The sequence below is a fragment of the Cynocephalus volans genome, chromosome 13 (assembly GCF_027409185.1).
Source record: "Cynocephalus volans isolate mCynVol1 chromosome 13, mCynVol1.pri, whole genome shotgun sequence".
Classification (NCBI taxonomy): domain Eukaryota; kingdom Metazoa; phylum Chordata; class Mammalia; order Dermoptera; family Cynocephalidae; genus Cynocephalus; species Cynocephalus volans.
In genome coordinates, this window is record NC_084472.1 from 27,637,261 (window position 1) to 27,654,992 (window position 17,732).

Consider the following 17,732-nt stretch of genomic DNA (forward strand, 5'->3'; position numbering starts at 1 on the left):
TTTCTCAAGAGTCAATGCTTTGAAAGGACAAATATTAATGTGTAATTAACCAAAATATTATTTTTAATTTTAATTTTTTGTGCATATATATTTAACTTGACCTAGATGAATAAATGTGATGTTATGGTGCATACTACTGAAAGTTTTTAGTGAAAACTTTTCTTTTCCATTTCCTTTTCAGCTTAATTACCTCTCCCTCCCCTAAACACATAGTAGTAGTGTTCTCTTTCATAGAAACCCATTCTAACAGCCTAGTATTTATCCTTCATATTTTTCTCTATGTTAAAATAATCACTTACAGTCATATATAATATACACCTACATATAGATACACACACCTAACAATATTATATACACTCTTCTACATTGAGTGTTCTCACTGAAAAGTATCACATAAAAGTACCTCTAAGTCAACTTGTATATCTCTAATTAGCTTTTTATTATCTGCAGAATATTCTATTTTCTGTATTCTATTAATCTATTCCTAGAACAATACCATATTTGTTAGAGCATTAGGTACCAACTTTTTCACCTCCTTATATTGGAAGCAGTTGAGAAATAAGGTATAGGAAACAGACAAAAAAAAAGTGTCATCAATAGTAACATAATAGATGTGGATGATGTGGTTGAGAAGACAATCATGATGCTAATGCTCATCTCTGAATTAAACTTGCTTACCCCATCACAGACAACTCTCTCTACCACTACCAAATAAATGAAGTCTGCCCCTGGGAGCCGAGAGCTAGAATAAGCACAAGATGCATCTTGTCAACAGGCTGGCTCCGAAAGAGAGAAAACCCTAGGTGAGGAGTCATGGGCAGAAGGAGGAGACAGGGAGCTGAACCAAGCAAGTTTAATTCCTCCTCCTAAGCTCACCAAATAGATGATTTCTTTTTTTTTTTTTTATTCCTCCCCCCCGCCCCCCCCCCAGGGTTTTTGTGTGTGTGTGTGTATATATGTGTATTTATTTATTTATTTTTAGCTCCCACAAATACGTGAGAACATGTGATATTTCTCTTTCTGTGCCTGACTTGTTTCACTTAATATAATTCTCTCTAGGTCCATCCATGTCGTTACAGATGGCAGTATTTCTTTCTTTTTTATAGCTGAGTAGTATTCCATTCTGTAGATGTACCACATTTTCCGTATCCACTCATCTGATGATGGACATTTGGGCTGGTTCCTCCCTCCACCCACAAACAGGAGCAAAGGAGAGATGGGGAACAACATCAGCCTTACCGTCGCTGAATCCCCCACATAGAAACGTGAGTCCAGAAACAACAGTTACATCTAACAATTGCTTTTTGGATCATAGTATCATTATAGTAAATTTTGATATCTGGTTAGGCAAGATCCTTCAATACCCTTCTTGATTATTCTTTTATTAGCTCTTAGGGATGTTTGTCCTTTCATCTAGACTTTCAAATTTTTTTATCCTCTCCCACCTTCAACGTCCACTTAGAATATGGGTCAAGACTGAGAATTGCATTTTTTGAGATATTGATTTTTTAATAATAGTAATTCTTTCTATCCAGGAATATAATAATGTCTATTCTCTTTGATCTTGTTTTATGACCTTCATTAATATTCTTTTGTGCATCCTGAAGAAAGTTACTTCCAAATATTTTACAATTTTTAACTAAGATTGTGAACAGATTCTTTTTCTCAGTTCACTTTCGAGATCCTTACTACTAGGAAAAAAGAAAAGTTACTGATTTTTACATTTATTCAGTAAAAATCACCTTAAAGTTTCTAAGAAAAGTGTTGCATGCAAATGTGGCCAAAACATAAAAATAAAAGGAAAGTCTTAATAGAGCAATTGAATGTTGGGGAGCTTTGGTATAGTGAAATTTAGTAACCACAGATAAAATTTCATAAGCTCAAAGCACTTCCTTCAAATGGAGGCTGACCAACTTAATTTAGCATAAATTTCATCACTTCAAAGTCTAAAAGAATACAAGGGTGTCTTAAGAATCTGTCAATCCTGACTTCATACTGTAGAACTGAAGGTTGACGTTGTCACCATGTTGCACAAGTTGAGCAACGTGCACAAACATCCTTAAAACTGACCTTGTATCTAACATCTCAACAGTAAAGCCTAAACTGACTCATGGGTGTGCTGTGCTAATGAGGCAGAATAGAGGTGGAGTTTTCTCTACCTTTACTCTCTCTTTTGGTGTATCTTCCAGAAAAAGAGCCAATATGCTGCAACTGTGCCAACCTTGGATCAAAGAACATAAATTCATGTTGCTTTTGATACAAGATTGTGCCTTGAGAAACACATTTAGAGTTCAGACTAAACGGGCCCCGAGGGATCTGAAGAAGTTTCAGGGAAATATATTGAAATGATGTTCCAAAAAAGTTAATGTGAAATAATATAGAAAAAAAATGTATAGGCTAAACAACATTTTGCTATAAGACAGACTTATTGACAATTCAAGTGTGTAATGGATTCTAACCCACTTCTTAATGCCAGTGAGTAGAATTGTGGTGTTTATTCAAAGGAAGGTCAATGAGACATGTTCAGAGCTACAGAAAAAAACACGTTCGTCTGTTTAAACTGAAAGTCCAGTGCTTTCCTAAGAAATAGGTGAATACAAAACAGATCCACGTGAGCTGAAAGTGTTATTCTGCCCCCTGAAAAACTGGCAGCAACAAAATACACTTGAGATTTCTGTTCTCTCTCATTAATCTTTTCAAGAGGTTTTGTCATTCCTCGTTAGGACATCAATAGTAAAACACAGAGTACAATAAGTTGGGCAAGTTTTACAGGTTTTGAACTTATTAATCAGAGAAGTATCAGCATACCATGCCTCACTAGGTAAAAAGCCAGCGATACATGAATCCTTGGCAGAAAAAATGCTCTGAAAAATAAAGAGGGATGGGCTGCTCGCTTTAAGAAGCATCCCCCTTCTTCACCGCGCCAGAACCAGTGGTTCTCAACTGCAGTCATCCCTGAAATCCCCAGAGATCATTTTTCGTAATGTTCCATGCTGTTTTCAGACTTCATCCTTCTACAGAGTGGCATCTGTGACATAGCAGGGGACCCAGATGCTGCTTCACATGACGCAGCATTTCCAGTGGCAGCCACATCTCCTGGCACGTGGTTTGAGAAGCTACTGGAGCATTCCACGTGTTATTTCTGCCCATGCGTAGAGTGCTGGGTTGAGATTTAAATTAAAACAATAAAAACAATTCCTCCTCAGGAATTACCAATAATAATACTGGTACAATTTGATTACTAGAAAAACAGAGGTCATGGCTACCACAATACTTAAAAATACTTTTAAAAATAACAATTTTTGTGAGAGGAAGGGGAACAGAGAGGAGGGACAGGCGTTCTCTCATGTTATCAATTGGAATGTAAATTGACAGCATTTTGGATAACAACCTATTAAAGATTAGAACTATATGATCCAACAGATACACTTACACAGATTATTTTTAAGATATTTTTATTTATTCACTCTGTAAAGTCCTGAGAATATTCTAGTAAATGGAACAGACATTTCCATTCTAGTAAATGGAACTCCATTTGCTCACGGTCGAGTGGGGCAGAAAGGCAATATAAGCAATCCAACTGAGAACTAAATTACGCCATGTGTACTCAGTACTACACAGGAAACCATTGGAATGAATGATGAAAAAAATAATAATAATGGGGATGAGGGTGCCCAAGTGTCCATAGTAAAGACCTCTCTGAGAAGGTCTTACTAGCTACCACTTAATGAATGAAAAGAAGAGGTGTGGGGGGTGGGGACTGAGCAAAGACCTGAGGCACAAAGAGCTTAGAGTTTTAGAAGGACAAAAGAAGGTGCCTGTGAGAGGGAGGGAATGTGTGATGTGGTAAGAGGAAAATGTAGACTGGATCAGTCAGTTCCCTATAAGCCATGACAGGCAGTTTCAATTCTGTTCCAAGTACACTGGAAGCCATGATCTTTTAAAAAATAGTACTCAGGCTACTGAATGAGGCGTGAACTGGAGGAGAGGCAAGAAAGAACCAAGAACTCAGTTATAAGACTATGACCTGGGCTATGAGAGAGATGTTAGGAATTTGGCTACTGAGGAAGCTCAGAGAAGGAGGGAACTAAATCGATTCAAAATACATTTTGTAAGTAGATCCAAGCTTGTCTGTTTTACCTCCAATAAAAAAGAACTAAAGAAAAGTTTTCTCTAAATGAAACACTTTGTTGAAGTGAGCGTTAAGTTTCATTTGGAATATTCCTCATTCGCACGTTTTATTATGTTACAAAAATACTCCCACAAATAATCAGTTATAGAATCAGATCAAATCAGAGCAAAAAGAGGTTGATCCTGGTCCACAGCATTAAGTAAAAATTTTTAAATGGTACATTTACCTACATTTACCCTACTGAAGTCTGGGCTGGAATCAGTATATGATAAAAATTGTGCAAAACTTTTCAAAGAAATCATTCCAGGAATCACAGAAGCATGGTGAGCCATGTTACACATCACCTAAAAGTAAAATGGACCAACAGTCTATTTACTAATTATTAAGGTACAGACTGTTGTTTACAAATGCACAATTATTACATTTTCTGACGTTTCTGGATGCCTTCAGGTAATGATGCTAATGGCAGAGGTATATGATTTCCATTATCTTGAATAATGGCTCCCTACTTTTGCATACCGTTTCAAGATGTGTGTATAATTTTGTTAATGGATGATTAATAAAGCTAATATCGCAATTCATGAATTTATAGACATTTGAAAGCAATTAAATATCAAGAAACAGTGATGTCTGACATGTAAGATATGTTACATACACGTTTCCAGTCAAAACAAACAAAAGCCAGTGAAGGCTTGCCCGTGAAGGCAGAGTTTACTTAACATTCTCTACTTGACTGACAATAAAATTGCTGTAGACAATGAGCATTAGAAACATCATGGAAACCTCTGAAGACACTGCCCATTTCAATAAATATTCGTTCTTATTACTTTGCTCTTCATGCCACAGTATAACATGGTTCAGTTTCCAGCAAAGAAAGAAATGGTTTCTTTGGCTTTTTAAGCCTCCTATCCAACTCATATTTTAAGTATGACGCATTAATTGAAGCACAATATGCCGTGTAATGAAGCTCTCTTTTAATGATTATGATTATTATGGTTATAATTATTATTTTTATTTCAGTCTCTTAAGGAAGAGCCAGTTTCAAGTTAGGCTTAGGTTTCCAGAACCATCATCCAGAGAATAACAACATAACTATTCACCAGAAACGCCTGGAAAATCTTCCTCTTTTCCTTTATCTAAACATAAATGAAACAGCAAGTGAAAGCACTGCTTAGTTTGGAGGGCACTGTGCAAATGACCCCCTTGCCCCCGCAGGAATAAACTCCAGATCATCTTCCTACCACCATGTAAGTGTGGCCCCACTCCAGGGTGCTTTATTACTTGCTGACGTTCTCAGTGTTCCAAAGAAAGAAAAGTGTTGGCTTAACAGAGTGAAAAGACAACCTACAGAGTGGGAGAAAATATTTGCAAACTGTACATCCCAAGGGGGATTAATATCCAGAATATATGAGGAATTCAAATGAGTTCATAGTAAAAAACAAAGAATACAATTTTAAAAATTGGTAAAAGAGCTGAATAGACATTTTTCAAAGGAAGACATACAAATGGCCAACAGGCACTAAAAACAATGTTCGACATCACTAATCATCAGGGAAATGCAAATTAAAACCACACTGAGATATCATCTCACCCAAGATAGACTGGCTATTATCAAAAAGACAGGGAATAACAAATGCTGGCGAGGATGTGGAGAGAGGGGACTACACTGCTGATGGGACTGTAAATTAGTGCAGCCACTATGGAAGATGGTATGGAGGTTTCTTGAACAACTACAGAAAGATCTACTATATGATCCAGCAATCCCACTTATAGGTATATACCCAAGGAATGGAAATCATCATGATGAAGGGATACCTGCACTCCCATGGAACCAACCTTAAGCATCCATAGATGGATGATTGAACAAGGAAAATGTGATATATACACACTACATACTACTCAGCCATAAAAAAGAACGAAATTCTCCCATTCTCAGCAACATGGATGAGCTTGGAGAAAATTATGTTAAGTGAAATAAGCCAGGCACAAAAAGAGAAAGGAAAAAATTGGAAGTTTATTTAGTTTTTCTCTTCTTCTCTGCCCCAAAGTTTAGAGTGTTATTCGTAAAGGCTTACTTTCCTCACATAATTTTTTAAATAGCTTTCTTTTTTAATTATAAAATCAATGCATTCTCATTACAAAACAAAAATCAGATAATATATAAAGGTGTCATAAAGCAAAATAAAATACATCTATAGTTTCCTAATTCAAAAAATAAGCTGTAGTATATTACAGTGGTTCCTTCTAGACTTTGCCAATGTTCATGTATTTCTTTTCATGATGCTATAAGAAAAAAGAACCAATATGAGGGTACTTCAAAAAGTTCGTGGAAAGATTTGTATTATCTTTTAATTTTATCTTTCCACAAACTTTTTAAGTACCCTCGTATATGTGCATATAAACCCCAAACTCTCACCACGTTTAAGCAAATTCAGACACTATATTTGGAAAGGTAACCAACATTTTGGGCACTGAATTCCACATGCAAATCACTAATAAATTCAATAATGCTCATCCTAGCTTCTACCCACTAGCATTTGCTAACTAGTATAGTCTCAGAGAAACAGCTTCCTAATTCAGAAAAGACTTTGTTTTATGTCTCGGTCTTTCCATGTTGGGAAGAATTCAGTAGTAGTTCACTTTCTAATTCTAATCAAAAAGTGCGTAAAATATGATTTCTGGAATTGAGAGGGAACTCTACAACTAACATCAAATCTGATCTTCTGAAATTTTTCTTCCAAGTGAAAGCAGAGTTTTAAGGTTCACTAATTATTTCTCTGTCAGAATCAACACCCATCAGATTTGTTACAAATATGATTTAAGGTATTTTCATCGGGGATCAAGAAAAAGTTTTTCTGTTAAGAATAAGATATTTTTGGCTTTGTAGCCATACAGCCTCTGCCCAACTACTCAGCTCTGCTCAACTCTGTCACTGGAGCACAAAGGCAGCCATTCACATTGCATAAACAAATGGACATGGCTGTGTTTCAATAAAACTTTATTCACAAAAACTTTTATAAGTAAAAGGCTTTTCTGGAGATGGATTGTGGTAATAGCTGATCGCACAACAATGTGAATGTAGTTAATGCCACTAAACTATGCACTTAGAAACTGTTAATATGGTACATTTTACATTATGTATATTTTACCACAACTTATCTTTGACAAAGGCACCAAGCCTATTCACTGGGGAAGAGACTGCCTCTTTAGCAAATGGTGCTGGGAGAACTGGATATGAATATGCAGGAGAATGAAACTAGACCCACACCTTTCACCATACACTAAAGTCAACTCAAAATGGATTAAAGAATTAAATATACACCCTGAAACAATAAAACTTCTTAAAGAAAACATAGGAGAAACACTTCAGGAAATAGGACTGGACACAGACTTTATGAATACAACCCCCAAAGCACGGGCAACCAAAGGAAAAATAAACAAATGGGATTATATCAAACTAAAGATCTTCTGCACAGCAAAAGAAACAATTAACAGAGTTAAAAGACAACCAACAGAGTGGGAGAAAATATTTGCAAAATATACATCTGACAAAGGATTAATATCCAGAATATACAAGGAACTCAAACAACTTTACAAGAAAAAAAACAAGCAACCCAATTAAAAAATGGACAAAAGAGCTAAGTAGGCATTTCTCTAAGGAAGATATACAAATGGCCAACAGACTTATGAAAAAATGCTCAACATCACTCAGCATCCGGGAAATGCAAATCAAAACCACACTGAGATACCATCTCACCCCAGTTAGGATGGCTAAAATCCAAAAGACTCTGAACGATAAATGCTGGCGAGGTTGCAGAGAAAAAGGAACTCTCATACATTGTTGGTGGGACTGCAAAATGGTGCAGCCTCTATGGAAAATGGTATGGAGGTTCCTCAAACAATTGCAGATAGATCTACCATACGACCCAGCTATCCCACTGTTGGGAATATACCCAGAGGAATGGAAATCATCAAGTCGAAGGTATACCTGTTCCCCAATGTTCATCGCAGCACTCTTTACAATAGCCAAGAGTTGGAACCAGCCCAAATGTCCATCATCGGATGAGTGGATATGGAAAATGTGGTATATCTACACAATGGAATACTACTCAGCTATAAAAACGAATGAAATACTGCCATTTGCAACAACATGGATGGACCTTGAGAGAATTATATTAAGTGAAACAAGTCAGGCACAGAAAGAGAAATACCACATGTTCTCACTTATTGGTGGGAGCTAAAAATAAATAAATAAATTCACACACACACACACACACACACACACACACACACACACACACACACACACACACACAAACCGGGGGTGGGGGGGAGACATAACAACTATAATTCCTTGAAGTTGATACGACAAGCAAACAGAAAGGACATTGTTGGGAGGGAGGGGGGAGATGGAGGAGGGAGGGTTTCGGTAATGGGCCACAATAATCAACCACATTGTATATCGACAAAATAAAATTAAGGAAAAAAAAAAGAAAAGAAACAAAAATAAATTTTGCCTACAAGGTGTTTTTCCCAACTCCTAGACTACACAGTCCTTTCTGCTTGCAATATCCTGTGATTAAATGGGTTTTCTGAAACTAAAAACCTTAGAACTTGATGCATAAATACTTGTAGAAATAAAATTGCTCCTATACAAACCTTTTTTTGAATATTCTGGAACTTTAAAAAGTGTTTTTAACTCTAATCTTATAAGCAAACTGACGACAGTGGTGTTGGTTTCCCTCCATCTTATAACCTGGGTTAGAGTGCAAATATTTAGGCTTGTATTAGTATGCAGCAGCAAGCAGGCTGACTGTTCTGGGGGAAACATCTTGAGTAACTAAAAGAGCACAATCATAGCCTACCTTACTAAGCAATCTACTCTTCTTTTTAAAAAAAGTTATAAATAAAAAGAAATACAATAGGAAAGATGTCATCTGAGTATGATCAAAGATCTGATTTTGCAATGATAATTTATGTATTTCAAATATCCAAGGCACTACATAACTGTTTACACCAGTTTTAATTCTAGTTATATTTATTCCAAACCTGCACTAATAGTTGCTGGGTGGGGTGTTTTCCTTTTTTGTATTTGTAGTCACTTTTGATAAAATATATTATTGCTTAACCACATTTTGCTTAATGTTGGATCTACACACGCATACTCAGGCTGAAAATAAACGCTCTTCCACAAGTTAGATTTTGGGGGATTTTGTATGTTTTGCTTTGCTTTTCAGTTTCAATTATAACCACAGGAAGACAACTAGATTCTTTTTCAGTGTGGTCAGGGCTAGCTTTTGCACTTCTACATCATGATTAATTTATTATTCATCTGGTACCTTCCCATTAAACTTTGTCTTTAGCTTGTGAACTTTTCTTTCAGCTTCCAACAAAGGATTTCATTGCTTTGGGAACTGAGGCGTGTCTAAGTTTCTACCTGGGAGCAAAAGTGATGCAAGCGTTTCTGGTGAGACCAATCCTTGGTTTAGGGTGGGGAGGAAACACATAACAGGCCATCTGTAGACTCCTGCGGAAAGAGACGCTGCTGAACGGCTTTTCTTAGACATCATACACAAGCCGCTGAGGGGACAGAAGCAGCGGCTCTCCTGGATTTGTTCACCAGGGAAATCAGACACAATGACTTGGCTCTTTCCCAGAACCACAGGGGCTCTGGCCATTTTAATGGTAAGTCCTGTATTTTCTAATAATCACAAACTTTCCCTGTTTTCTTCCTTGTTACTGAATATTATATTTGATTGCTAAATCCCTATTATAAATTCAAAGGGTAGAATGGAAATAAACATTGAAAAATGAGATGGTAAAGATTACCAATTTCCTCCTTTTTTTTTTAATGTTGTATTTTACATAGAAAAATAAATCAGAAAGAAATAAATTCTAAAGTAACCATTTAGCATTTCTTTAGTTAGCTAATTTAGTAACCCTAATCCCAGATTGTGTTTTTCACATCGTCTTTATTTTCTTCAAAGTTATGCTTTTATTCATTTTTCTAACACTAAAAATGCATAAAAGAGAGCCACTTCTATTTTCCAAGATTACATGTCTCTTAAGCAAACGGCTAAGATCTCTACGTGCCTGGTCTTGATACCTGACATGTTTTTAAAATAGTCAAAGACTGTTGAATTAAATCAAAGCAGTGTATGACTTTGGAGAAGTTGGGAGGATTATTAAGAAAACAGTATTCATCTTTAGCCATTATGTGAAGAAAAATATATATATATCCAGTATTGGGGGGAAAAAAGACATACAGTATTTTATAAGCCATTTTTTCAGGAGAGTGATACTTCTGTTGATTGGGAAAGTTTTATACAGTATTACTTAAAAGAGAAGTCGAATCTGAAGAGCAAAGCACCGGCCTGGATGTTACTGACTAGTTTATTCTTTAACTTTGTTGTTATAGTGAACAAAAACTATGTCTCAATATTACCAGTTACATGAAGATAAAAATTAAAGCTGTCTAATGTTAGATTAGGCTTCCTTGTGAGCTAGAATCTCCTAGCCTTCTGTCTCAAGACAATGTTCAAACAGAAAATGAGTACCATCCGGTCCTAAGATTATATTTCTGTTATGATAATGTAACTAACTGTTTTGGTTATTTAATGAATTTATTTGAAATAAAAATTTTGTAAAGCGAAATGTGATAGCTGTATGACTTTCTGATCTTTCCAGATGGAAAATTTCTAGGCTAAACTGCAGGTAGACTGAAAACCCCTATGTCCAAGCCAATAGCCAAGCTTGGAAGACCAGGGGATGCACAGCAAGTGGTATCGGAATAGTGTTGCATGAGGACATAGAATTGGACCACAGCAAGCTTTGGGGAGCTCTTTTCCCTGCTTTGACTTATAGGCCAGTCTCAATTATCCCTCTGATTTTAAAGTGACTGTAGGATTCTTATGCTGAGGGCTATTTTTTCATCTCTGTATCCTTACTACCTACTATAATATCTGTCTTACAGTGGACACCCAACTGTTTGAAAAATAAATAGATGAGTGGTTGGATGAAGCATCTCTAAACTATAAAACCCCCCACACAGCCCCTGTAATGCTAGTTATGAAGGAAACTGTGACATATCAGACATTTCACTCCACTCAAGAAAATTTTACACACACACAACTATTTAAACAATATAATTTTATACATAATTGTTAAACTAACTGGTCTAGGCCTCTTCTGTCCAATGTGGTAGCCACTAGCCACATATGGCTATTACCACTTGAAATGTGACTGGCCAAATTGAGATGTGCTAAGTGTAAAATATACATATTTTGAAATCTAAGTATTAACAAAAGAAAGAAAATATGTCATTAAGTTTTATGTTAAGCACATGTTGAAATGATAGTATTTTGGATATGTTAGATTAAATTAAATATATTGTTAAAATTAATTTCAACTTTTTTCAACTTTTTTAATGTTACTAATGGAAAATTTTAAATTATATGTGTGGCTCCCATTTGTGGTTCTTACTGTATTTCTGTTGGACAGTGCTGGTCTACTATTAATGCTATTAGTGGAAGGCAGTGTCAGTCAGGAGTAAAGGAGGCAAACAGCCTTCGTGGATTTTGTGAGATTTGAGCTGCTTTTTATTAAGAATGGATGGGCCAAAGGAGGATATCAGACCAGCATAAGCACCAGCGGGCACAGTCATGGCATTTCCTTAGGGGCAAATGATACACCAGTTTGATCGAAATGATAGTTTGCGTTGGAGACTCTCGACATGAGTTGGAAAGGCAGGTGAGGGTCAGATTGCAAAGTGCGTTCTGTGAAGGCTCGTGTAATCCCTTTAGAAATGGGGTGCCACTATTTGAAATAGTGTGGTTATTCAGGGAAAGCAATGTTTTTAAAAGCATTGTCAAGTGGGAATGCACATCTTTTGTTGTTGAAGGGTGGGGTCTGAAAGTTGGAAAACGTGTTTGGAGGTTTTGAAATAATTCCATCACCCAATGACCGTACAAGGCCTGCCTAGAGAGGTGAGACACAATGGCAAAGTCATGGGTTTGTGTCCATAGTTGTACCACTGACTCACTCCAGGACTCGCTTTCTCAATTGTCAAATAGAAATAGTCATACCCCACCCTCCGCCTAATTAAAATGGCCATAGTGAGAATAAAGCAGCAACGTGTGTGAAAAAAAAAGTGCCTTGAGAAATATAAAGTGCTTTGTAAGACTCTAAATTTTATCATTTGCAATATTTTGGTAGTAACAATGATCCTTGATAACTTCTTAATATTGTGCCCTCCTATCTTAAATAACCACCAACACTAGTTTTTTTTTAATTGACAGATCTTTCATGTACAACATGACGTCTTAAAGTACATATATACATTGCAAAATGGTTAAATCTAGCTAATAAGAACCTACATTTTTCTTGAGCTAAAGAGCACAGCAAAAACAGTTGTGAAGGCTAATTTAGGCTAAATGGCCCAAATTTTGAACAAAAGGAAAATCTTTGAGTTATCCTTTTTTCTCTTGATTGATCCAGTTTCCAGTGCTAATAAGTATAGAAAAGTAAATTTCCTAGCGAACCTTTCCAAAAATTAACATTCTAAAATGAGGATAACCTTGCCAAGTGATTCTGCCCAGCCCTGCCTGACTTAGGCAGAAGTTAGGAAAGATGTAATTACTTCTACCAATTAGCATTCCCACTTGCTTAATACCTAAAACCGGTTTTCATCTGAAGCTGAAACACTCAGTACCCATAAGATTTCCCATAAATCTCTTAGCCTTTGGCTCTTCCTTTCCAGTTAAGAGTCAATATGATAGCCTAAGGTGAGGGCTTGCTTTGAGAAGTTCATCACAAGAAAATTATATAGACAATTGGTTACTAACCATAATCATACAATGAATGATTGAATCTGTCTAACACACATTTTTCCTGCAGGGCCCTGTCCGGCTGGCCAGGCTGTTCACTGCACAACTTCAGGACATGCGTTCATGTAAACTACAGTGGAAACAATGCCCACTAGACTTGTGCAAGGAGCAAACTACACAATTGTACAGTGGAATACTGTTTCTTTTCTCATTCTGATGCCCAAGAAAGAGAAAGTTTTTATGTTCTTTGACAGTGAATAATAATAATAGAAGATCATTTTATATCAGTCAAAGTGGCTCTTTTATACCTATTTTTAAAGTTTGGTGACAGAAGTGACTACTTTTTTATTAAGTGTTAGTACAATAAAATTAACTTACTGTGGGCTAGGGCTCATCTATGTCCTTTTATGCCTATTTATTAATTTAATCCTCACAGTAAATCTATAAGATAAGTAAAATTATTATCCCTATTTTACAGATGAGGAAACAGAAAGATTAAGTAATGTTCCCAAGTTATGTGCTGGTACATAGTTGGGACTGGGATTTAAATTTAGGGATTCAGAATCCAGTGTCCAACTTTATATACTACACTTGTCTGCATTCTACACAGCATTTGAAATGAAAATTTAAGAATATACAAGGGTATTTGTATTTCTTAGCATTTCTATTAAAATACAAGGTTTAACTCTATATTGTTTTCTAAAAATCAATTATTGAAAATTGTCCCAAATTAAATAATAATGCCCAAGTAATTAGACATATATTATTTTTCTTCCATTAAGGGATTTGCCTTGATAAATACAAAGTTTATTACAATGTTGGGGGCTTTTTTTAAGTTCAAAATTCAATATCTAGAGAAAACTATGGGATATAATGAAAGATAAATCACTCATTTTTTTCTGAATTGTATATATGTAATTTATTCTTCAAACATATATTGAATGACCTCAGTGATCTGACACTTACCAATTATAAGAACAGTATCACTAACCTTTATATATTCTATGACATTTTCCCTCCCAATATTAATAAATACAAAACCATGTTTAAAATTCGTAATGATTTGTTTAAATTACCTAATTCGTTCTTCAAATTTCCCAGAGCCCAATGGGTGTGGCCCACTCTCATCCCGTTCTAAAGACGAGAAGGGTGGCTGTGCCTGTGCCCACTGGGACAAGCTGTCTGTGTCCAATCCACAGTCTAATGGTCTGTCCCTTCCCACTTGAGAGTTTAAGGTAACGTTTAACAAAATCTTGGCTAAATTAAGTAAAATAGCAGGTGTTATTACGAATGGTTTTTAAAAATCTAACCACCCATATCCTCAAGTTATAATTATTTTGTATCTATTATATTCAGTAAAAGTACCCTTAATGATACAACTATGTACATTTTTATTAACAAATAAGGCAAGCTGGAAAAAAAAAACAAATAGGGGAAGTTCGATGTCAGATTACTTGATTTCACATGCTTTCTTTTAATTTAATAATCAGATTACTTTTAATAAAATATTTATAATTCCTATTTATACCAAGGCATTTAGGCTATATCAATGCATTAAAAATTATAATCAAAATTTTTAAAATAGGGAAATGCAAATTAAAATCACATTGAGATACCACCTCACTCCAGTTAGACTGGCTATAATCAAAAAGATGGTGAATAACAAATGCTGGCGAGGGTGTGGAGAGAAGGGAACACTACTGCACTGTTGGTGGGACTGTAAATTAGTACAACCACTATGGAAAACAGTATGGAGGTTTCTCAAACAACTACACATAGATCTTCCACACGATCCAGGAATCCCTCTTCTGGGTATATTCCCAGAGGAATGGAAATTATCACGTAGAAGAGATACCTGCACTCCCATGTTCATCGCAGCTCTGTTTACAATAGCCAAGACATGGGACCAACCTAAATGTCCATCGATGGATGATGGATAAGGAAACTGTGGTATATACACACTACGGAATACTATTCTGCCATAAAAAAGAATGAAATACTCCCATTTGCAACAACATGGATGAACCTGGAGAAACCTACATTGAGTGAAACAAGCAAAGCACAGAGGGATAAATACCACATGTGCTCACTCATATGTGGGAGCTAAGAGAGAAATAAGGAAGGAAAGAAAGACCACAGTAGTGCCATGGTCTTACAGAGGGAGGGAACATTCCTAGGGCTACAAAATGGAGTTGGAGCAGAGGGTGGAGGGGGAGGGAGGCTGGGGGATAACTGGGTGGGAACAAGGGGTACAAAAGTAATTTCTGGTAATAGGTATGCCCCCAGTATGAATCTGGCCCTCACATCATCGGCAGGAGGGGTGACAATTAGCTTTGTATCTCATGAATATTCTTAATAAATTAAAAAATAAAGTCACATCCTTTACATAACAACAACAAAAATAATAATAATTTTAAAATAACCAGAAAACAAGAAGAAAGAAAAGTACAAAAATTTTCAAGATAAGGGACACTTTTTCCACATTGGTATTTCCAACTCGGGCCATCAAAAAAGATTAAAAGGTTGATTCAAACAGTCAGAAAACTATTTAAATATTTATTAGCTTGATTTAGCCATTCTACAAAGTATACATATTTTCAAACATGTTTTATATGATAAATATATGTGTTTTACTTATCTCCTTAAATAAATAAATAAAATTGTTTAAAGAATATTCAAAATAATTATATTAGCAAATTAATCAAAATAGGCAGCCATTACATAAGTATTAAAATAACTATAGTTTTAAAAATAATGTAAGGCTGTGATTATATTTCTAAATATCTAAAGAGCATTGCAATATTCAGAAATGTTTCTTATCTACTACCCCATATTCCTAGAAGCATACACACAAAAAATCACACTTTCACAATGTTTCCTAAAGTTAGGGAACATTCATGGTGGTCTGACTTTAGAAGAAAAAGTAGGGAAGAGTAAAGACTGAGACTGAATATCGTCTATAAGGGCTCTGATTCTATGAAAAGATTGAACAAGCAAGAAACGACTTTCTCCATGGTTTAGGGTTTGTTCTTCCTTTGCTTCCCAGGAAAATAGAAATTGTGCCTTAACGTCTATTAGAAGAATCATTCTCTGGGCTAGTACAGACATGATTCATATTTTCTGGATGACTTTTTCCACTTTTCCCGTAAAGAGGATCATGCCTGACCCATCCCTCCCCTCACGTGTGGCTGAGTCGTTCTTGTGAACTGGGAAAGGAGTTGTACCTTTACTGCACTGCCCTGGTCTTTCCTCTCAAGTAACTTATGGTATTGCTCAATAAAGGCAAGTAACATAGTGAAGTCACTTTGAGACATGGTATAACCATAGGCGATGGTTCTTTTTCATGACAATTTAAACACAGGCTCTCTGACATCATAAGATTCAGCACAAATGTTTAGAATGGAAGGGTCCTGACATTCTATGCCTGATGTTATTTACTCCTTTGGTCCAGACTTGGATTTGTTTGTTCATTATAACCTTAGGGAATAAACAATGTAATGAATGCATGTTGTTTCAAAAGCAACCACAGCCTTCAGTCAGATAGAAATCTAAATTGACTGTCATGTAACTTTCTTCCTATCACTGGTGTTTGTGTGTTGTTGCTGTTTTTGTTTGTTTGTTTTCCTATTTATTTGTGTCAACTTTGGTTAAAAGCTAGTGGTGACATGCACATTCTGGAGTCGGGCTGCTGAGGCTCAAATCTTGGCTCTACCAGGGCTATTCACTGGGGCAAGGTATCCAGTCTCTCATGTCTCCACTTCTTCATCCATAAAATAGGAATTATAATAATAGAATCTCCTTCAGTTGCTGCTATAAATATTAAATGAGATAACAAGCATAAAGCTCTATGAATACCAGCTGATACAGAAACCACATTATAAACATTAGCTATTATTGTTTCTCTAATTTTTTTCTTCTGATTTATTTTCCACAATCATTTTCCTATAGATTCTCTTTAGATCTATAATCAGAGGATCAGTAAATCATTGTTAAACACCTGGTGAGGGACAGGTATTGTAAAGGTTGCAAGAAAAAAAATAATATAAAAGCACTGATTTTAACAGTTTACCTATTCAAATTCTCCTGACTTAGCACAGAAATTCTTTAATGCACATAAAACAGTAAGAAATGTTAAATCGTGGTAAATAATCATGGACTAAATTACATGGTACAGAGTATGTGTTGTACAAACTCAGAAAAAGAGACATCGGTAAAGAGAGTTTCATGGAGTTGTTGGAACATGAACAGATTGTAAAGGATGAGTAATATTTAAGTTGGTGGAAGGAAAAGAGGATCGCATTCCAGGTAAAAAATCAAGATGGAAAATGACACAGCTCTTGAAGGTCCCACATAGTCTTGAAAAAGTTAAGACTCTAGCCAGCCTGACTTCATTTTACCCTCATTTAATTTTTTCATACCAGTATGAAAATTAAGTTCAGTACTTGAATTGAATAATGAGGCAGGGATTCACAGACCCATGTCCTACAGCAAATAGTATTTGTGATTTAAATAGCATACTTCCATCTTTTATTTTTCATTATCTAAACCAAACTAGTTCCATTCCATTCTGTCCACTCTTGTACAGCTAACATGACCTATAATTGCAGCTAACTAATACAGGATTGTCTTCCTACAAATCAGTTGGGTAGGTGATGGCTTTTTAATAATCCCCTAGGGCCACTTTTTGAGTAATCACAATGATGCTCACCATTGTTTCCCAAAGCAATGACTTCCACAGCTTCTGGGAACTGTTTATAGAATAGCCAGATAAGAAG

At 35.8% G+C, this 17,732-nt stretch overlaps 1 protein-coding gene across 1 annotated transcript in view; it reads left to right on the plus strand.

Annotated features, from left to right (window-relative positions):
* Positions 1-9,705: 9,705 nt before the first annotated feature.
* DSG3 (desmoglein 3) overlaps positions 9,706-17,732 on the plus strand; it is a 37,264-nt gene continuing 29,237 nt past the window's right edge. The window contains exon 1 of the mRNA XM_063076828.1: positions 9,706-9,817. Within this exon, the coding sequence (XP_062932898.1) occupies positions 9,770-9,817 (48 nt within the window). The 5' untranslated portion in view covers positions 9,706-9,769. The remainder of the gene's footprint in view (positions 9,818-17,732) is intronic.